Below are 20,799 nucleotides of genomic sequence, written 5' to 3'. Positions count from 1 at the left end.
CTTTTCAAGTCATTTTTCATCAGTCACACCCCTAGTGGTCCTTGATCACTGATCAAAAGTCAAAGACCATAATTAGTGGTCCTTAGTAGTAATAAACTCCAACTTTAAATTTAAAGCCTGTCCTCTTTAATTTTTGACTTACAAGCCTTACGAGGGGGCATTGGTTTTGATTGGTGGGTCTTTAAATATCTTCCAGAATTAGTTTGTGTTTGAAAGGAAATGTTAAAGCTGAAAACTAAGTATTTTGTGCATTCGGCCGTCAATTTTCAAAACGCCTGTACTCTTCTGCAAAAATCTTTTCGGCCTGACTTCAATTTTCTACATTGTTAAAAGAAAATTGACCTTTCTGTTTACGCGTTGTCAGTGTATTCCTATACACTGATTTATAAGGCAACGACACCTGAGGCTATATTTGTTCTTCAACTTTTCATATATTTCTTTGATCTCTACAGTTGCAACTCAGTGGAAACTATTAATTTAAGAATTAAGACTATGATAATTATTGCATGTCATGATAGTAATAGCAAAATATGCTACTGAAATGACAATTTATCCACAGCATGACATGGTTTCCATTTTTAAACGGCCTGCTTGATTTTCTCTTACTCAGAGTTACTACTACATTTTCTTTTTATAGTCTCAAGCAAAGTCTAAAACACCTTGTCTTGTTTAGGATCTTAATTTTATTTTTTATGTTTTCATATTATTTAAAAGAATTACAATGTGGTGTAATGGAAATAAATAAAAAAGATGAAGTAGGTTACGAATACACATTTGATATGTGATGATCTCATTTTTATTTTCTGCCCAGAAAAATTGCCTTAATTTATTTTAATACTTGTGGTATTAACAATCCTAATGACATCTTATACTTGTAAGAACAAGCTATGAGGCTAACTATAGCGTTTCTTTACTCTGAATTCTATAACAGAAACAGTAGGCTAAAAGAACAATGAGGCTCATTACTCAGAAAATAATACAAGACTTGCATGAATTAATTCTTTTTTTTTTTTTAAGATACCACCTAGTATTGTAGTTCTGGTAGAAGTGATATATATATATATATATATATATATTTAACTTTTAACCGATCCGAGAGTTGTCTCTGCCAAAAACTAGAGTGGTTGCCCAGTTAACTGCCACGTAGAACCTGTTCCTCCAGCTTACTACACGTGTCAGGTAAGCAGAACGCCATATCAACCAACTGATAAAACCAGCAAAGGACAACCCTCTTTCATCCTACACAATACATTGAACAGAAACAGAAGTTTAAGAGCTCCATGAGTTTCATAAAAACCAACACAAGCGTGGGACAAAAATGGAACTAGTCAATAACAAGAAAATTTATGAGCCTGTTAAAGGGGACAGTCATACATATCTGTCTAAAGATAGAAACTATTTGGTTACCTTGGACTGACGTAGATCAACCAGTGCTTTATAGTGACCTACAGAAGCCATGCTTCCAAGATGCCTATAAACAAAAGGCTCTCCGAGTGGGATGTCTTTTGCAGAGAAAGCTTTGCCTCCATTCTCCTTTCCCATTTTGTTGAACAATTCCACAAGAAACTTTCCCTCTCTTTCAGCAACCTGTTAATGATCAACCCACAGATAAGCACTTAATATGAGTGTGATACCTGATATTTTATATATATGTATTATTATCGTCCCCAATCAAGGACATTATTAATCAAAACAGACTAAGTTTGAGGGTGAAATATGATATCCATTCATCTAGAGAAGCAAAAGTCACACGAGTGAAAAGTTCTAACCTGAGCTAAAGCTGGAAGAACAGGCCTGCCCGTATGTTCAAGAAAGCCAGCACAATCCCCCAGTGCAAAGACATCTTCAACAGATGGAACGCGCAGCCATTGATCAATGCCGATTCTGTGACATTTAGCAATGGTAATTCATCAGAAAATATAATAGAAAATGGCCAAAACAGTGTGATTATTCTGCTGCATTTACCTTCCTCCAGGAGACTTTGGAAGATTTAACGATTTTACAAACTCAGAGGAGCCAACCCCTGTGGACCAGACCAAGAGACCATACGGAACATCAGTTCCATCACTCAGAACTATCTTCTTTGGATGCACCTCCTTCACCACACCCCTCATAAGACGAACTCCGACCTGTGGGAACAAAAAAAAAAAATGCAAGAGTCAGGTTTTAGCTTGAAGCTGACCTCAATTCAAAAGCTTAGACTGCTAAAAGTGAAAATCCATTATTAGTTCTTGTTATAATCCTTGACATTTCCTCACATTAAAGTCCTTTCAAGCCCAGATGGCCCAAAAGCTTCTCTGGCTTGAAAGCGTTTAAGGGTGGAAAAAAGCACAGATTCCCTATTTTGTACTAGGAAGACTGGAACTCTAGAATCATTTGGTTGACGCTTTGATACCATGTCTAGGACCACCATCCAAAATTTATTATCTAACGCTAGGCTGTCAAGACTATTATCAAAAGGCATTACCTTATCATTCAAAGAAAAGGGGCTTACCTTTGTCAAGTGTTTTGTTGCATATTGTCGTAGGCTAATATCAAAGGATGACAATATCTCATTTGCCTGATCAAGAGAAATTCAATCAACAACTGAATTACGTTAACACCAAATTTAATCATTTTGTAAAGAGTTGACTTCGAATTTAGGGGGCAAAAGCATGAACCTCAATGAGTGTGACACGAATATAATCTTTGACATGAGTATATCGTTCATGAACATCTCTCATGATGAAATCACTCAATTCACCGCTGAATTCCACCCCTGTTGGGCCACCGCCAATAACTACACAATGTAAAAGGCGTTTCTTTTCTTCTTCTGATATGCCTGTGGTAATGAAAGCATGTTGTGCTTTGGTTAGGCTTTAGAATAATTATTGGTACAGCTCCTAATGAAAAAAAAAAGAGACAAAATAGAAGAGATAGAAAGTTAGATTTTGCTATTTAGATAATCGTTTTCAAGTTCTATTACGAGACTAATGGGATGTGGAAGTACCTTTCTGTGAGAATAAATAATATGACTGTCAGCTCCAAAACGATAGATTGTATGTTAATATTAGGGAACTTAAAATCAGACTCTTGAGAAACTTTATTGAAATCGTGTTTAAAGGGAAGTGAGCTCACACACCGTTCTCCAAGTAAAGCCAAGAAGAAGAGATAGTTCAGGAAAGCAGAATATGTGAATGACTGGCTAATATCTAGTTATTCAAGTTAAATATTCTATGAATCTGTCTAAACGACTGCACAGACGAGAAAAACGAGAAATAAGTTGTGAAGGGTATGTAAGACAGACCAGGATTCTCAGATAGCATCAGGTTAAGGAGAAGCTTCTTCCTTATTTCTTGAGCATGATACACTTCGCGAAGGAAAAAGGCATGCTCCTTCACTCCTTTGATACCAAAGGTTAAAGGCTCAGCTCCAGCTGCTATTACAAGTTTGTCATACGCAACTTTGAACTGGTAAGGCTCCCTAGGTAATCCACCATTGTTGACTGCCTCGCAGTAAACCTGTCCGTATGGAAGAAAAATCAGCCCTTGGAACTTTACCACACCGACTTCTGATTGTCTATTCCGTGTCATGCATGATGAATTAAATTTTCTATGTATTTACGTACACAAAAGTTTAAAAAAATAGATAAAAGAATTTGTGTTGTAAGAATCTTAAAAAAAAAAAATAAGAATACCATATTCCCATATATTTTTCATACCCTGCTCTCTTATGAGTTTCCAAGTACTTGAGGAAATTAAGATTTCTGACTCACTTCATGTTTGTCTGTGTCAATGCCAATGCAGGAGGCTAGATAGAAGTAGGAGTTTGGACTCCTTGATAATGAATTCTGTATTCTGCTGACAGGCTCAGCAACAGAACGGAATTCGAGAGTTCCAACACATGTGGAAGCCAACAAAGGAGTAAAGACCATGTGATTCCTCGGAGATATGCACACCACATCATAGATTTTGGTGTCTAGGCCTTTAAGGAACCGACATGCAGCCCAACCAGTACCAAGAACAACCACCCTAGGCTTTTCACCTGGCTTTGTTGCCTCTAGCCCTGCATACCTTGTCTCCTCATGCTCTATCTCTGACTCTGCCTCTGACTCCGGCACCTCCATAACCCTCTGTGTGTTAGCGGAAGGAAATTGGTACTGAGGAGTTGATGTTATTCCTCTGACCGAAAAATTCATCTGAATCTGCTTCTTCATTGTAGTATATGAAAAGTTGCCACATTCTTTGACAGGTACTTGGCAAGGTAAGGAGCTTTTACGTGCGTATGCTCCTTCATAGAACAAATCCTTCTCACATGCATTGCTGCCAAGAGCAACTGCCGATCTTTTCAAGCTGGTTCTAGCAATCCTTGCCAATGCCATTGTTGAAAAACCAGCTCTGCGAAAAATTGAAGTTTATTGGCTTCAATGTATTTAACTTTACGGAGGAGGAAGAATGAAATGAAAAACGATAGTAGACATATATTACATCATGATTATTGGCCAAGGTGCTAGACCGGAATATCAAAGGAATAGGAAAAGATCCTAAGCAAAGAATTATATCATAAAATGAGATGTTATATGAGTTTCATGTCAAAGCACCAATATATATACGTGGCGTGATGCGTGGACAATACAATACACGAGCAGGGACAAAAGTGAAGACAGTTGAACTGTTGAAGTTTGGTCCCATGCTGGCAACCCTCATTTCCAAGAACTTTATTATAAGAAAACAAAAATTAAATTAGCTTTGCTCGTGAGATGCTGGCAGATACAAAGAAAAAAAACCCCCGTAAAATTTAGGAACTCCCAGAATAGCAACTGATTGTGCAAACTGGACACAAATACCTACCACATCGAAAATTATAAACATGCTTGGAACAATAACGTATGAAGATATGTCCAAAAATACCATGATGATTCAATCAGATGTCTTGCCTGAAAAATAAAACTTTATAAATGAAAAGTAACCTAGTTATTAGATTATCAAAGATATGGCGGCAGGGTCTTAGCTGAAGAAACCAAGATTTTAACTGATATACAGCTTGCACATTCAACGTAAAGAATACCCTGTGATGAATTAGTATTGAACAAGAAGAAAAACAGCGTTCAAAAGAACCAAAGCATATTACCAAACAGCTAAGATGCAATGCGACAAAGGCATGCTTACACAGCATCGTGAAGACCAAAACGCAAAAAAACTTTAAATTTCATAGATCTCCAATGAGCACACAGACAATTCCCATTATTGACGGTTACATGATTCTCATTATTGATCATTCGTAGTTAAAGAAAGGAAACGTTACCTCTGGTGTTGTGGGTCTTGCTGTAGTGATCTTCTTGACGTGATGAATCGAGAACAATGCTTTTTCACACTTTTTTGTTGAAGGTTAGCTGTGTTGGGGTAGCCGCCACCAAATAACTTGGAGAAAAGTTGAAGACAAATAACGTTTTGTACACTCTTGGACAAAATCTAATTTCTTTTCTATATATTTTTGGGGGGAAAGGGGAACAAATAATAAAGAACAGGGACTTGATGCCCAAGAAACCTGGGTAAGTCGAGATTCAGGAGCATTTATATATATTATATTCTCAACTACTGAAAACAATATGAATTATGCGTTAGACAACATAATAAAAAGAGAAGAAAAGTGGTGCATGAATTGCCTCAGGTTCCAAGAAAGATGCACATTTTGGGCATATTCTTTTCCAGGGAAGGTAGTGGGAACCTCTCGATCAACAGTGAGGAGTAAGGCCCAAGACGAAACGACACCGTAAAAAGGAGTGTAAAGACGGTTATAGCCCGAAATGTCGTTTTCTGGGGGGTGGCGGGGGGAATTATGAGAGGAGATATCTGACTTTTGGGTCCATCCAAGGTTCCTGGGGACGGAGAAATAGAGGAGGGTTGAACGGAGAAGCAGTCAAGTCAACGCGGTCAGCAAAGAATCTGGCCTTTAGGGTTTGCATGAAAAACGTATGGATGGAGAAAACGTGGCATGATCAAAGGGCTGAGATATATGGCGGTGGTTGTGGAAGGGAATCCACCGAACATCTAGAATGGGACGGCGGCTCACTGGAGATGAGCAAAGAAAATGGAACAAAGGATTATGAGATGGATTTTGTACATGTGCATTTAACCTAAGCGATCAAATTTTACTAGTCGTGAATAAAATAATTTTCAGATAATAAATGAAATGGTTTATTTAGTGTAAAAGGAATTTTCTGATCTGATTCCCTCCATTTCATAACAAGTGTCACCAAAAAAATTTATTTTTATGATCCAAAATAAGATTCATTTTCAAATCTTAAGAGGGTACTATTAAATGTTTTGTTCCTTATTAATGCATCCATCTGTGGTTAAATAATATTCATTTAAAAGAGTACCCGGGCATATCAATAAAGTTTTGTATTTGATTTTACAAAAATATTTACATTATTTAATGATTATATATATTAAAAAAAAAAAAAAAAAAACTCCCTACCTTTCACCACAAATAGGGAAGAGTAATCTGTTGGTCTCTGTAACTTCATCTTTTCAACTTGAAGAGGAAGGAGTCTAATATGCCCAGCACCCAAGTAGGATCACGTACGGAATGATGAAATCGAACCATATCCAGTCAAGGTCTACAAGGTATTATCAACAGATTGGAAGATCGCTCTCATTCGAGGAAGGAAAAAGAACTCCGATCCTTAGGGTGTAATATTGATTATTGAAAACTCGTTATAAGCGCACATAATGTTAAGAAATCATCATCTCCTTCAGATTACATAGCACTTCGGCAAACAGCAAAACTAAAAGGGGAAAAAAATCAAAGCTATCTAGTTTAATTTAGGCAACCAAAATTTCCAATTTCCATTCAAAAAAGAATTCTAAATCCCGTCCGAGTTCAGTAGATTTTTCTTCACTGGAGACAGACACCATGAGCAGACACAAGATATATCAAAACCATCTCGTATACGTCATACATGACTGGTCTCACTGGTCTTGTCAGTTTCACCAGTCTTGTTGGGTTGGGAGTTCTGAATCTTTTTCTCATCTTCCTTTGCATCCCCATTAGAGCAATGATTCTTCAGAACCAAGGAAATGTCAGTCTCAGAAGCACCTGCAAGTTTAAAACGCTCCACCGCTGTATCCAAATTTTTCTTCCAACCACCCATCCCTAATTTGCATTCGACTTGGGATCTTTCAAATAGCATATTCCCCCAGAAGAGGTGAATCTGTGATCTCATGACAGCTGCTTGCTCTGCAGCTTCTTCTGCAGATATATCACCATGACCACCAACCGCAGAGGTCTCACCTTCAGCAGCAGCTCCCTGTTTTTTCCTTCTTCTCAGTAGTTCCTCTTTCTTGGTTGCATTAGGATCTTTTAGCTCATTTGCCCTCTGCTCTTCCAGCTTTTCCCACATATCAGTTGCAGCTTTCATCTTCTCCTCTGCACTGTCAAAGAGTTTAAGTGTCTCTGAAGAATCCCAAGCTGATAAATCCATCTTCTTAGCAAGTGCAAATGACCAATTAAGTTTGGCCATCTCAAATTGTTGCTGTCCCAGAGCTAGCAATCCCTCATAGAAGTCTGGTTTTATTAAAAGGGCTTCTTCATACTTCTTCCTTGCCAACGAATATTTTTCCTTGACCCAATCATAAGCCACTTGAAGCTGCTCTGCCACTTTTCCTTCTCACCTGACTCGTCTAAGGGAATTCGTTTTCTAGCTGCACACATGTGAATATTTCCCCAATTGAAGAATGCCAAAGCAGCTACCTCCTGGAACTTTGAAGCAGCTTTGTCAAAGAGATCTTGAGCCTCCTCGCTAGTTACTGTTTCCTCAAGCGCCTCAGAACAAAGCTCCATCCCAAGCTCATGCAAGTCAATATGAGCATCTGGATCAATGCCCACATGGGAGCGGAAAAGCTGAGCAAATTCAAACAACCAATCATCCATCTCCACTTCCTTGCATTCAGCATCTTCTGTGGTTGTTTGTTTCTCTTTGGGAGCTTCTTTCCCCATTTTATCAACCTCGGTCTCTGGAGCCTCTAGGACACATTCACTTTGGGAAGTATGTGACCCACTCTCATCTCCCTTGATGCCTTCACTCTCAACAGGTTTTACTTCCTCTTCTTCTGGTAAAGGAGGCTCCTGCTCAGGACTAACTTCAACAATGTGCAGTCTCAACGTGCCAACAGAATCACTTTTATCTGCATCAGGCTCTCTTATAAGATGGCTATCTGCACTAGATTCTGCTAGTCTAAGCTCCTCAGTAGAAGTTATTGTCACCAAATCACCATCGCTATCCTTATACTTGATCAGAACTGACTTAGATGATGGAAATCTTTTACTCACTATATCTCTTAGTGTTCTAAAATTGCAATTCACTGGCATCCGGGCAAGCCTAATGTCATGATCATAAACAAGTTTCAATGGCCTCCACTGAATTGCAAATTCTAAATGCTGTCCATGAGTAATTGATGAATGCAATGACAGTTCATTGTAGTTTTCTTTTCTTGGGTTCAGTGATCTTGCTGAAGCATTTGAAGGCTTCAATACAACTTTTGGCATTTGCGGCTTGGTCTCAGGACCATTTTCAGTAACTAAAGTTGGTTGGGACTTCTCTGGCTTACTGTTAGCAGGGGCAACTGAACCACCTGCTGCGTTTGCCGCTTTCTTTGCCGCTGGCCTGGCCGGTAAACATGGCCCTAAACCAGCAATAGGGGCCCCACGGACTGCAGAAGCACCAAGAGCAGCAGGGGATGGCCGACTCTGAAGATCCTGCTGGGCTTCCTGGCGAGGACCTAGTGCTGTCCTCAGTCTCTGGGCAATCTCCAGAGCATCCCGATGATTAGGGTCAGATGCCAGTAAGCCTTGGACATCCTGCATGGCCATTTCATACTTCCCTATAGCCTCAAATGCCCGAGCCCTCCGAAGAAGTGCCCGGACGTAATGGGGCTGGACCTGCAATGCCATGGTGCATTCAGCAATCACAGTTTCGTAATCTATGGGCTTCATTTGCATCAAGCATGCCGCTCTGTTGCTGTGAAAGACCGCTCTCTCAGGGTGGGTCTTGGGGGTTAGCCGAAGAGCATTCTCATACTGCCCAAGGGCACCAGCATAGTCCTTGTTTTGAAATCTCTTGTTCCCTTCTTCTTTGAGCTCAAGGGCTCTTTTCAGAAAGACTGAAGAGTCTAAATCCACACCACCATTAGCACTTGGAGCCGAATTATCAGCAACAACTTGATTTGAACCACCCTTCTTTTTCCTACCCCCGGATTTCCCCATATAATTCTATCTCTGTTCTGCCCAATCAGGCAGACGCAGTGGCAGAGCCTCAATCAATTATTCAAACAAATATTAAATCGAACAGAGTCCTACCAGCAAGCCCGTGACCTTTCAGAACCTTTAAAATTCTATCCAACGAAGCCGACACCAAAGAGAGATAAGGGAGAAGAGGTACTTACAAGCTATGAAAAACTGAAAGCTTCCCGCAAGAAGGGATAATCCCCAGCTATTGCCCAGTCGATAACCGGAAGAAAACTCTAGAAGGAGTGCTGGGGTTTAGTTAAAAGTTGAAACCCTAGAGAGAAGAATCAGTTTCGTATTTCCGAATTCCGATAATAGGAGATTCAGTCATCAGGCCCCGAAAATGGGCCCTACGCGTTCCCCATTCTCAACCGTATGATCTGAAGACCTCCTCATCTTGACCTTGATCGCATCAAGCATTCGGCTCCGGTCCCTGCCTTGACGCGTGGATGATAACTGATGAATCGCCATCAAAAAGGCTATTTTCGTAAATACAGCATTAGGTTAAACAAAGAAATGCTCTATAAATTGCCCGTCAAACTCAAGCACAGGCACCATTTGGCTGCGGCAAAGGGAATTAGGGTTTTCAGTGGTTGCTTCTATTTGGCTGCGATCAAGTGAGGGGATTGTTTCTGTTCTTTGTAAGTATGATTGAAAGGCCTCTGTAGTCGACAAGAGATAATGGGGAGACTGTGACGAGTGTCTCTGCCATGAACGAACAGAGAGGCAAAGTGATAATTGGCGAGTCATCGTTTCGGTCGTCATTTGTTAAGATTGGCGAATCGATTGTTCCTCGTCTACATTGCTCACCTAACTCAATCCCTCAAATTCTTCCCTCCTCTTTTCTTTGACATTGATTGAAGTTTGCAAAAGCGACTCAAAATGAACTGATTAATCGGTAGATAACATTAGATTATCTTCTGTGTGGGTTTTTAATGTTATCAGTCAACTCTGGGATTCAGATCTGGGGGAGATTAAACAGGAGAAATTGTAATACGCGAGTGTTTAATAAATTTGCTAACTGTAGGACGGTTCAGTTGAGGAAGTAAATCAAATAACTGTACAAAAAATTAAACTTCAAATAAAAATTAATTTTAATTATTTGTGTGTCGAGTCATCTTGACTATGATGACTTCTTCACCCAAAAAGTATAGAGGCGTTGTGTCAAAGGCAGATAATCTAGAATATTTGGCAGCTTCTCTGTCGATCCAGGGAGCTTTTCCAATCCCACTGAATGGCTTGAATTAAAAGAATTAAGGAGGATGATTTTGGGCATTGGTATTTAGTAGGTTGATTTCCCTTTTTGGAAGACCGTGGGACAAAAATCCCAGCTATTGGTGTCGCCTTGAGTACGGAATCATGTCAACCCTCAAACCCAGGTCGGTGCCGGAACAAATAGCACCCAAGAAAACAAAATACAAATAAAAATGGTCGAAAGGTTCAATGTGTTCAGCACAAGTCCGAAACTCCCTCACATTCCGATTATGCCGCCTGAAACACCCGGGTGTTGGTAAGAAAAATTAATTTTAATCTGAAAGCACATGAAAGATTGAAATGTGAATTGCCTGGGTTGCATAATTAAGCCTTTGTTACGCATAACATCGCGAATTCGAGCTAGAAGACATAAGGGGTATGGCCAAAAAAATACGAATTGCCCAAAGACATTCTTAGGAAACATATATCTTGCATCATGGAAAGATTAAAATGCTAAGAAGTGAGTTTACTTGAGGAGTAAATTATCAAGTGCACTATCCTTTTCCCTTGGGCTTGAATTATTAGTCAACTAAATCATTTAGTGCATGGAATGGTAAGTAATCACAATTCAACTAGCATTAGCATTTTACCACCCCAAAAAAAAAAACTAGCATTAGCATTTCTCTGTTGTCTGTCATCATCTTTACAAGAAAAGGGGATCAATTGATCACGGAAATGATTTTGATTTAGCATAAAACCAACCAAACCAACTATTCAATGTAAACTGATAAAATGTTACATTGGAGGGGGAAAAGCCTAGAGGGGGACAAGAAAAATAAAAATGGGGGTGTTCTGATGTGAGTTAGAGTAATTAGATTGAGATTCTATGTTCATTCCTTGGTAATATGCCCCAAAAAAAATTGGGAGGCGTCACAGTACTTCAGGGTAATACTCAGGGGTAGGATGGAACAGCATCCAGGACTTTGTCAATACTGTACTTTTGTGAGGGTGAAAATGACAATGGCTGGGGTTTAAAATCAGAAATATCAAACAATGCTATGAAGCTCTGATCTGACACTCTAGCTTTAGCAGCTGCAAAACTTTGATACTCATCAAAAATGGATGATAGACACCATCTTTGCAATTTTCTTAAGCATCCCACAAGACAACCAGTGCGATGCTGCTTGCAGTAAAAAAAACAAAAAACATATACACCAATGAATCCAAATACCAGAGTAAACAAAGAATAAAGAACAGTGAAACAGCGAATACCTTTCCTCTTTTGCAATGAATGAGCAATGGATGGTTCCCAACATCTGGTGCAGGGGGGAAAAAAAGCATGATTTATGTTAATAAATCCCTGAACAACCTGTGCTATAAGATTTATGCATTATACTCAAGTTCAAGGATTTGAGGATACCTAGGATAACTTTCAATGCCTCACGAATTATATCTTCCGGGTCTTTTGTCAAAAGATCCTGCTCACAGTAGCGTTGTCAATGTAGAGATCACACTCTTTTTTATGTTATCTAATCAGCGGGATTTAAACCAAGAAATCTCAAGGGCATAGAAAAAATTCACTGTAGAATGCATAAAAGCAAGTGCAATAGTCACTTAGGAGGCCAGACTTCATAATTTCTGGCCCAGAAGTTGCTTTCAGTTAAGAAAAATAATATCTGCATTGAGCCAGGAAACCTGCAACGGCAGGAACTGCCTTGGAGTAGTACTTTTAAGAGTACCAATAATAACTAACCTTCTATGAAGACCAGTTGAAATAGTTTGAATAACATGATTCTTAAAATCAAGGTTAGCGGCTTTTTAAGCATTTTATATCCCCAATGTTTTTCTGGATTACTTAAATAAAGCTCTGCACTTTCATGGTCCAAATCCGTATGATTTTGAACATCTTAAATTAAGCCAATGGTCCAGCAGCAAGACCTGGATTTTCTTTGAAGTTCCCACTAAATTAGTTTTTATGCGTGAGGTATATCTTATGGCAAATATAAATGATATTGTTAGTAGGTACAGATCAAGAAACTAGCTTAAACACCCTCCTCCAAAGGATGTCCGAAACGATACTGATGGACATGATAGATTTGTCCAATGGACAAATGAACACAAGTAATACTTTCGAAAAAAAAATTTGATAATGAAAACTCATAGTCTGAACTCTGAAATAGCTGAATAATGAACATTAAGAAGAGTTTTATCAAGAGTAGTCATGAAAAGCAGGAAAAGCTTCAGTTGACTAGACTAACGGAGAAATGAGACTCTTTAGGGACAAAGAGAATGCTGCCACAAGTTAAATCCGGGGGCAATCAGATACAATTTGAATTCAAATCAGAAGGGGACTTGGTCTGCGTTCAAATAATCTCAGCCGCAGTAGATCAGAAGGCTTTAGGAAAAAGAGGACAAGCAAAAGCTAAGAAACAAACATGAGAATAGTAATTGTAGTATTTGGCCAAAAAAAAAAACTTAGCAAATAATCTATACACAACTCATTCTCGCCAACTCTCAGCATCTTCTTAGAACTCTACAATTTCAACACCTTTATAATCCATCATCAAATTAACTATCCATGCGACTACTTTTCCAGAAACTTCCTTCAAATAAGGACTCCCCACGCAAACCATTCAAAGACAATCAATCAAGTTACAAAACTATTCATCATTGGTGGGAACCTCAAGTCAAATGTGGCAAATATAGTCCAGGGCCAACGACCTAGGTTCCAAGGATATCAAAACCTTATCTAAACCATATTGTAATGTGACAATATTTCATCAGACCATCTTCATTAGTGCTTTCATTATGACATCCCATCGCTCCTAAAACTAACTCGTGCTAAAGCATCATGCAATAATTTGCGAACCAACCAGCTCAAAGTTAATAGCCAACCAACAAGAAAGCAGTAAAAATAATAATAATAATAATAATAATAAGGCAAAGAAAATAATCCAACTGCAGAAGAACACTTCAGAATAGGGTGATCAAGCAAGAAGAAAAATACAACACCTTCGAGCCATCGATTCCGAATTGATAAAGCCTTATTCCATTAGCCTTCAAGAACTCCAAATTGGCTTCGGGATACTCGTCAGGGAACAAACATCTGCACAAATCAACAGTCTCGACAACGTTAGAAATTTAGAAACCCGTGGGCTATACAAATAGTGAAGGAAACCAGATTCATTAACCAAACTAACAATTAATATAAATTGAACTCACATAATGGAACGTAGGCGAAGGGTTTTCAAGAATCCGAAGCTGGCGGAATCAGGGAAGCCAGACCTAAAAATGCCATAATCGACCATCCCGAAGTTCAGGGGAGGCATCAACATCTCCTCCCCACCCGTCCCGTTACCGTCCCCGCTCTCGGCAGATGTTCGCGGCTGCACAATACCGACGGTGAAGGATTCCGGAGCCTCGCTCGCCATGCGCAAAAACTCGCCGTTGGAGATATCCAACGTCATGCTTTTGGCGCCAAAATCTCGAGGAATAAAAAAGCAATCAGAAAGGACGTTTCAAAAATCGAAAAAGTGATATGCGGAATCTATGACTTTGACAACAAAACAGATTTTAAAAATCCTAATCTGATTCGTGAAAAATCATCATTGAATAAAATCGCGAAGCTGGCCCTAAAATTATTCAGAAAATAATTTCAGCAAAAAAAAAATCACAATATTATTACCGGAAAACACGCTGGTAAGCGAAAAGACAGCAATAACAGGGAAAGACACGGCGGTAATTGAGTTGAACAGCTCCTTCTGCAGTGATGGAGATAACTGAAGCTAATCTGCACGTAACAAGCAAAGAGGACTAATTTCTGTTTGTTTGTCGATGTACATTGAATTGTCACCGAAACAATGAACCTCTGATAACAACTGAATTGAATTTTTTTTGGCTGACTCGATCACAACTGATGGCGAAGAAAAGTCTGTTGAAATCTCTATATATACACCAAAATAACGTGTCTGGGGATAAATTTTGGTCTAATCTGATTATTGGATTATTGATTTGATTATCCTTAAAAACTAAAAGCTCTATTTAAATCTTTGTAATATTAAATGTAACAGGAAAAATCTTCCATACAAATGTACAGGTATAATTATTTTTTATATTTATATTTTAAAGAATGGACAATAACAGGGGGGGAAAAAGGATAATATCAGCTTATCCTAGTTTGAATTTGAATTTAAATGGTTTTAAATTTAAATCAGACCAAATAAAAAAGTATTAACGGAAATTTAAATTAGAATTTGATTTGAAATTAGCTATGAACACAAAACTACAATTATCTCGTAAAATTGATAATAAAATTGAAAAACTGATAATAATTAATTATTATTAATAATAACCACTTATGATTTTGGCTTTATAATTGATTTTTATATATATATATATATATATAATACTTATCCCTTGTAATGTACTCATGCTATAGTTGCTAGTGGAGGCATGAAGCAGTTCAGTCACTTACTAATAAATCTCTAACAAAGAATATGAGTACAAAGGTTTAAGAAATTGAGGCTTGAGGGAAACGAGATTTTTTTTTTTTTTTGGGGACCGAAAGTGAAAGGTGAAGTTGAAATATAACGTTGGATGATACCTTAAAAATTTGAATGACAGAGTACTGATTATTACTATAACAGATGATATGGAAAGTTGAAGAAATATTCAGAATAAATGTTTATTTTAAGTTATTTTAGGTTTTTTTTAATTTTATTTAAGCTATCTTCTGCAGTCAGTAATTTTATTTTATTTATTTTTCAGGTAATTGTTCTCCATTATTTGAGTTATGGATTAATGGGAGGCTTTTTGAGAGTTATTAGTTGGCTTTCTGCTTATAATATTGAGCTTCAAAATGGTACCGGAATAAAATAAACATTTTTTTTATTAGTGGAGATTCTCCTTGAGTTTTATTAGTTGCATGAGTTTAAAATCCTTAATCCTTCATATTTATTAATTAAGTTAAATTCTGATTTTATATTTTAATAGAACTTTTTTCCGGTCTTCCTCTCCGCCTATCTTTAATCCAATCATTATGTGACATAATAATTGCGTTTCGTACGGCACGAGAATTAGCATGTTAAGAAGATTCCAAAAAATAATAATCGTTTAAAAAGAAAACATTATTATTGCAATTTCAAGATGAAGCAACGGGGACAAGATTGATGACGGGAAAAGTAGAGATGATGGTGCTGGCTGCTCCTCTCATCCTTAATATAAAACCTATTTAATTAAATTGATTAAATTAAAAAAAATCAAGAAAAGTAATTAATTATAAAAAATATAACATGTTTTTCTAAAACACCATAATCATCTTTCTTAATATCGTCTCTTTCTCTTCTACTTTATTGTGGTTAAGAAAGTATTCATAGGAGTATTTTAGAAAAAAAATAATAAATATGAAAAATAGATCTTATATTTAGAATCGAAATCAACTCAATAATTAAGTCCTGTATTAAGGACTGGAAGAGTATTAGAAAAAGAGAGGACGATAAAAGATACCAGACATAGGAGGGGTAGAGGGTATTTTTTTAAAGAGCAAAATAAAAAATTTACAAAAGATAGCAGCTCTGCAATCAACATTCAAAGGCCCCCTCTTGGGAATTCTCATCACCAAAAAATGTGCAATTCTCATTGACAGTGCAATGTTTATTACCATTAGCAAGTCCAACCAAGCATACTTTTCATGGTAATGAGATAAAGATTGCCATTACAGATCTGTAATGGTTTGAACCAAACCGGCTCTAATTTCCTTCCGTGGTAGCCTTTCTTTAACAATAGACATACATCAGATAGTATTTCTGTGTGTATATGTGTGTATAAACAATCTAGTAATTATTGTAATTATCCTCTACCTCGTTTGTTTTCCTTTGTGTTCTGCTGACTTTATTGTCGCATAGTTTCCTTCAGCTTGGGAGGGTCAGATGTAATAGACTTCTTTATACAATCTACGATGCCTTCACAGTCAGTCGTTTCAAGGGAACAGACTGGGTCATCTTCAGAAGCATCATCTTCTACATGCGAATGTGGTGACTTGAGGTTCCCATGAGTTTGGCAGGCCTTCATCGTCTTGCAGTGCTCAGCCTCATCATCTCTGACATTTACAAATACATCGTACAGATTCTCTGAAAGGGAAAAGTTGTGACGTTGCATGATCAATATTCTAATTTCAATGCATTAACCAAAAAGAAAAAGCAAGGTTTATATGGAGTTTCCCTCGGCAATCATCTTTTATGTATGGAAATTCCAACAAAATCATACATGAAATGAATTGTTCTATTGTCAGAGATTGCAAGAACTCAAACGTTTTAGTTGTTGTAATCTGTGAAACTAGAAGTTTAAGCGGCTAAAGCTCACTGAGCTTAGATTGTAGACAAAGTATGTGTAAAGATCCCTTCAACGCATATCAACCAAGATTTCGAAATATACCTATCTTCGGCCTTCGAGAATTTGGGGCTCTGGAAGTTTGAAATTCATCTGACATAACGAGATAGGGAAACTGTGAAAAATCTAGTTTTCTCTTCATTAGACAACCATATGTCATAAAAATGAGAAGCTTACCAAATAAATACAAGTCATTTCCTGTGTAATAATTCACAGCCACCTTAGGTGCAGGCATTTTCTTCAATTCCTCTACATATATATAAAACCATGCCACGTTATGGAATCGGATAAAGAAGTAGAAATACATATGAAACCAATGCACGAAAAGCCTTCATCCAATACATAATCAAACATCCAAGCGCAATCAAAGTAAGACCATTCTTGTCTCGATTCATTTTTTGAACCTTTTTTGGAGAAATTCACGCCACTCTTTGAAATGTGCGCTGATCAATGAGATCAGTTGCGTTAACTCAAAATGAATATTGAAATCAAGTCCATATAAGCCAGATAATTTATCGTAGGTCTCAACATAAAGCCAGAATGAGCTCAACCTTTTTAAATTGTTTTCATATTTGATTCATTGTAGGCAGATAGCAATTTTGTAGTAATATTCTGGCCATCACTTAACTACAAAAAGGTCCAACTAATATTACCAAAAAAAGTCAAAATCTTGATGACAAAGAAGGGGCAAAACAAAAAAGAAAAGACTTCTCAATCATACCTCCTTGGACCTTGATGAATTTGTCATATGTTTCATATGCATGACTCTCAACGCATTCAGAAAAGTGATCTGCACTAGTTATAAACCAAACGCATATATCAGCAACTGATGAGCCAAACAGACATGCACCAACTTGTTAAGAATATACATGCAGTTAAACACAGTCTTTTCCAGTGTACCATCTTTAACCATTGGCATCTTCAAAAATCACTTTTTATAAAGCTTTTCTCGGTTAAATAAAAAATCATTCTCTAACTTTCAACATTCCAAAAAGCCAGAATGTTAGATGGGCAGGGTTTAAAGTGCAAAAAATTTAAATACTTATTACTTACACGCCATTCTTGGGCTAATAGCATACATAAGAACTGTCATAAAATAATAAGCTATCGCAATATGTTGGGCAAGAAACCGGTCAAACCACCAAGAATTGCCCCCTAGTTCCTGCAATCAGATGAACAAGCATCTAAGTCCTCACATGCAAAAAAAATCTTTGTAAATAATATTAGGTGCATATGCCTGTTTGCAAATAACATAAACTAGCAACTTGTCCCTAAAGAGTATATCTCAGTTTTCTGTTAAGATACACGTCATATTGATCTTTCAGACATGTGGCATAATGATAAGTTCTGCAGAGCAACAGCTTCTCAAACGATATACTTCAGTGATCCATATCCCAACCCAAATAACAAAAACTCAAAAATATATTAACTTCAACAGGTTTTCATTTTACTGAATAAATATTTTCATCATTTTTTCAAGGGACGGGTACTGTTTGACTCCATTTTACTAGCATCAACATTTTAATCCAATTACTGCGACGTTCCAAGCACTAAGCCTCCTTGAATAAGAATGATACAAGGATGAACAAGTATTGGTAGTTTCGTCAAATGACATAGCAACAGCAATATGATTTGAGTTTCCTTTGATCATACAAATTTTCGGAAGATCTTACTTCCATGATGAGCAAATGATGCATTTCATTCCAGCTCTCAGCAAAATGCACTTTCAAATAGTCCGCTCGCCTCCACCAGCCAAAACTCTCATACAAGTGGAGAACGGATATAAAGGCTGCCATACATAAAGATATATACAAATCAACAGCTGCAATGACAGCGCATGATGACTACCAACATTTACATTAAATAGATAACTAACTAAGATGTAGAGTCCATAAGAATTTCCTGTAGTATTTTTCACTAAATTAAATCTGATCCCAACATTAGAATGTCTTTTAAAAGAAAAACTGGAAGCTGAGATACCCATGCACTTATGTGATTTTAGAGGACAATCTTTTGTGCATTTTTGAGTTATCTGCCATCAAGTTCTCCAATAAGAGCATGACCAATGAATTTCCTTTCGGCTCAGCATTTCATAATTAGGTCTTCCCAAGAAAAAAAATTCTGATAAATGTTGTCATGTGTTCATTAAAGAGTTTAGAAACAAACAACAAAAGAACTTTACAAAAATCCAGTTCTTTATTATATAAATTATTAAAAACAAAATAATGATCACGACAACACATAAACGTACCAGCAAGGATTCAGCATCCTTGCTCAGAGATCAAGATTTAAAAGTTCAAACTTCCCGCTACTTGTTTAAAAAACAATAATAAAAAAAAAGGACTAATTAAATACCACTTACCAAAGTAAGGAACTCTTGCAATAGTTTCAAGCACAAAAAATCTTGCATAGTGTCTATCGTGATAGAAAGCATCAAGTATCTTTATTACAGAATCCTGAAAATTTTAGTGGATGTTAAAAATAAATAGCAGTATAAAATTCAGTTTCTTATGGCTAAGCATGCACTAAAGCAGTATAGGCCAAAGAAAATGTTAGCCACCAATTTAATCTAACATTTACAAGAGCGCAAGTCAATTATCTGACAAAATTAGAAGGGATTATGAATCTTCATCTGCAAGGTATGCTTTTATCATCTATCAACATGAAAGCATACTAGTACCTATGTGAAGTACAATCAAGCCTTTACGAACAATAAATAACTTGTGCATGCATGTTATCTGCTTGGAAATAAAATGGTATTTATCATTGAGCGGTTGACCCTAGAATTTCCAGTAAGTTATGCTGAGGGAGTCATAGAACGAGAATTCACGATTTGCTAAATAAACAGCACACAAAAGAGGATGATTTGTCATTCCCTAGTTCACTCATGAATAACTCAAGTTTGAGCAACAGAAACTAGTTTTCATTTGTTCAGTGATCAGAATCAAGGGACGGACCTAGTGCAAAATATACTATCACTGACTGACATAAAATCCATTATTGCCCGTTGAACATGTGATGGGAAAAGATGAAAAATATGTAAAAATATATAATATCACACAACAATAAGCCAAAACTGTTCACATGTTCTGATTGACAGATTGAAGGAGGTATTTCAAATCAACATGCTGAGATATTGACAAAGGAGTTGTTACCGTGAGAAATATGTTAGTAGATTGTTCAAGTTTGATAACCCATTTCGCCAATGTATTAGAGGGCGAACTCGAACTTGACTCCCCACTACTTCCTTTATTGACATCAGTGGAAGAAATCTTGGACGGGACTGACTCTTCTACCCTTACTGTATCCTCATTATCTTGTAGAAGACTTGCTCTAACCCTGGAAATGCACCAATGGAGATCAACAACTGGCAATGTCCCCTTCATATTCACAAGGAAAGAAATCGCAAATTACTCTTCTACTGTTACCTTCTCATTATCTTTTTTTTTTTATCTATAATACAATATATAACGGCCGAAGTTTTTGAAATCTCAAATTCGCAGAGCTTATAAAGAATGCGTATTAATATACCAAGACGAAACTTTCTCACTTCGCATCAATTGCTCAAGTTCCGCTAAAAGTAGAATTTGAGGGCACTTTCAACATTCAGAATAATTCAAATTCGAAAATCACACCATATTTTTATCTTCATTTCCCACCCATCCCGCATAAGAATGAACAAATAAAAGGAGCAAGCTTTGGAAATTAAAAACGCACGAAAAGAAAGATGAACCCCACAAACCTAGGAACCGACGAACGGGTTGATAGGGGATTAGAGTGAAGAAAATTGGCCGGCGAGTATCCGGGAGCTAAATTCTTCAAAGTCCTTGCTTTGGCAGCTGAAGAAGACGAAATTGAGGCTGCAAAGACCGTAGAAGAGAAACTCGCCGCCATTCTTCACTTTCCTGAGCAGTAAGGAAAACGAGGTGAATCAATCAGAGCTTAGGAGGC

At 37.3% G+C, this 20,799-nt stretch overlaps 4 protein-coding genes and 1 non-coding gene across 8 annotated transcripts; 1 reads left to right on the top strand and 4 right to left on the bottom strand.

Annotated features, from left to right (window-relative positions):
- Nucleotides 1-825: 825 nt before the first annotated feature.
- On the bottom strand, nucleotides 826-5,768 carry LOC114735996 (internal alternative NAD(P)H-ubiquinone oxidoreductase A1, mitochondrial-like). Of its 3 annotated transcripts, none has more exons than XM_028923786.1 (9): nucleotides 5,284-5,768; nucleotides 3,755-4,376; nucleotides 3,287-3,500; nucleotides 2,661-2,821; nucleotides 2,495-2,560; nucleotides 1,966-2,129; nucleotides 1,770-1,884; nucleotides 1,408-1,587; nucleotides 826-1,239 (listed from the first exon to the last, which is right to left on the bottom strand). In XM_028923786.1, exons 2-9 carry the CDS (start codon nucleotides 4,358-4,360, stop codon nucleotides 1,084-1,086), a joined length of 1,662 nt encoding a protein of 553 aa, XP_028779619.1. In that variant the 5' UTR covers nucleotides 4,361-4,376; nucleotides 5,284-5,768; the 3' UTR covers nucleotides 826-1,083. The 3 variants fall into 3 exon arrangements, with proteins under 3 accessions (XP_028779619.1, XP_028779616.1, XP_028779617.1); XM_028923783.1 differs by lacking the exon at nucleotides 5,284-5,768 and adding an exon at nucleotides 4,949-5,207; XM_028923784.1 differs by lacking the exon at nucleotides 5,284-5,768 and adding an exon at nucleotides 4,467-4,486.
- Nucleotides 5,769-6,647: 879 nt separating this feature from the next.
- On the bottom strand, nucleotides 6,648-9,503 carry LOC114735997 (protein CLMP1-like). The gene is given in 2 exon segments (XM_028923787.1): nucleotides 6,648-7,644; nucleotides 7,647-9,503. Coding segments are annotated over 2 exon segments (2,307 nt in total). The 5' UTR covers nucleotides 9,247-9,503; the 3' UTR covers nucleotides 6,648-6,937.
- A 438-nt stretch (nucleotides 9,504-9,941) lies between these two features.
- On the top strand, nucleotides 9,942-10,070 carry LOC114736006 (small nucleolar RNA snoR111). Its single transcript, XR_003739314.1, has one exon. It is a non-coding gene; the product is annotated as a small nucleolar RNA snoR111 (small nucleolar RNA).
- A 1,163-nt stretch (nucleotides 10,071-11,233) lies between these two features.
- LOC114735999 (probable tyrosine-protein phosphatase DSP4) lies at nucleotides 11,234-14,234 on the bottom strand. The gene is made up of 6 exons (XM_028923790.1): nucleotides 14,147-14,234; nucleotides 13,684-13,945; nucleotides 13,474-13,567; nucleotides 11,882-11,939; nucleotides 11,734-11,777; nucleotides 11,234-11,641 (listed from the first exon to the last, which is right to left on the bottom strand). Exons 2-6 carry the CDS (start codon nucleotides 13,926-13,928, stop codon nucleotides 11,414-11,416), a joined length of 669 nt encoding a protein of 222 aa, XP_028779623.1. The 5' UTR covers nucleotides 13,929-13,945; nucleotides 14,147-14,234; the 3' UTR covers nucleotides 11,234-11,413.
- A 1,801-nt stretch (nucleotides 14,235-16,035) lies between these two features.
- LOC114735998 (ubiquinol oxidase 4, chloroplastic/chromoplastic-like) lies at nucleotides 16,036-20,791 on the bottom strand. Of its 2 annotated transcripts, none has more exons than XM_028923788.1 (9): nucleotides 20,582-20,791; nucleotides 20,004-20,187; nucleotides 19,211-19,304; nucleotides 18,522-18,637; nucleotides 17,902-18,010; nucleotides 17,570-17,638; nucleotides 17,026-17,097; nucleotides 16,894-16,941; nucleotides 16,036-16,589 (listed from the first exon to the last, which is right to left on the bottom strand). In XM_028923788.1, the coding sequence occupies exons 1-9, from the start codon at nucleotides 20,740-20,742 to the stop codon at nucleotides 16,351-16,353; spliced, it is 1,092 nt and encodes a 363-aa protein (XP_028779621.1). In that variant the 5' UTR covers nucleotides 20,743-20,791; the 3' UTR covers nucleotides 16,036-16,350. The 2 variants fall into 2 exon arrangements, with proteins under 2 accessions (XP_028779621.1, XP_028779622.1); XM_028923789.1 differs by having other exon boundaries at nucleotides 20,591-20,791.
- Nucleotides 20,792-20,799: the final 8 nt, after the last annotated feature.

Source organism: Neltuma alba, unplaced genomic scaffold (assembly GCF_004799145.2).
Source record: "Neltuma alba isolate B1F8T4 unplaced genomic scaffold, ASM479914v2 tig00013280_pilon, whole genome shotgun sequence".
NCBI classification, from domain to species: Eukaryota; Viridiplantae; Streptophyta; class Magnoliopsida; order Fabales; family Fabaceae; genus Neltuma; species Neltuma alba.
This window is presented reverse-complemented; position numbering and strand designations above follow the sequence as displayed.

Bases quoted from the DNA above. Each gene is read 5' to 3' on its own strand.
- LOC114735996 (XM_028923783.1), bottom strand. From the start codon at position 5,154: ATGCTGTGTAAGCATGCCTTTGTCGCATTGCATCTTAGCTGTTTGGTA. The intron at 4,377-4,948 runs GTTACTTTTCAT...AATTTTTCGCAG, and splicing joins TTTGATAATCTAATAACTAG to AGCTGGTTTTTCAACAATGG. The intron at 1,588-1,769 runs GTTAGAACTTTT...GATCATTAACAG, and splicing joins TTCTTCCAGCTTTAGCTCAG to GTTGCTGAAAGAGAGGGAAA.
- LOC114735998 (XM_028923788.1), bottom strand. From the start codon at position 20,742: ATGGCGGCGAGTTTCTCTTCTACGGTCTTTGCAGCCTCAATTTCGTCT. The intron at 17,098-17,569 runs GTATGATTGAGA...ATATATATGTAG, and splicing joins ATTCATCAAGGTCCAAGGAG to AGGAATTGAAGAAAATGCCT. The intron at 16,590-16,893 runs GTATATTTCGAA...TTTCCCTTTCAG, and splicing joins TTCTCGAAGGCCGAAGATAG to AGAATCTGTACGATGTATTT.
- LOC114735999 (XM_028923790.1), bottom strand. From the start codon at position 13,928: ATGACGTTGGATATCTCCAACGGCGAGTTTTTGCGCATGGCGAGCGAG. The intron at 13,568-13,683 runs GTGAGTTCAATT...TGATTTGTGCAG, and splicing joins CTTCGCCTACGTTCCATTAT to ATGTTTGTTCCCTGACGAGT. The intron at 11,642-11,733 runs GTATTCGCTGTT...TACTGCAAGCAG, and splicing joins TTCATTGCAAAAGAGGAAAG to CATCGCACTGGTTGTCTTGT.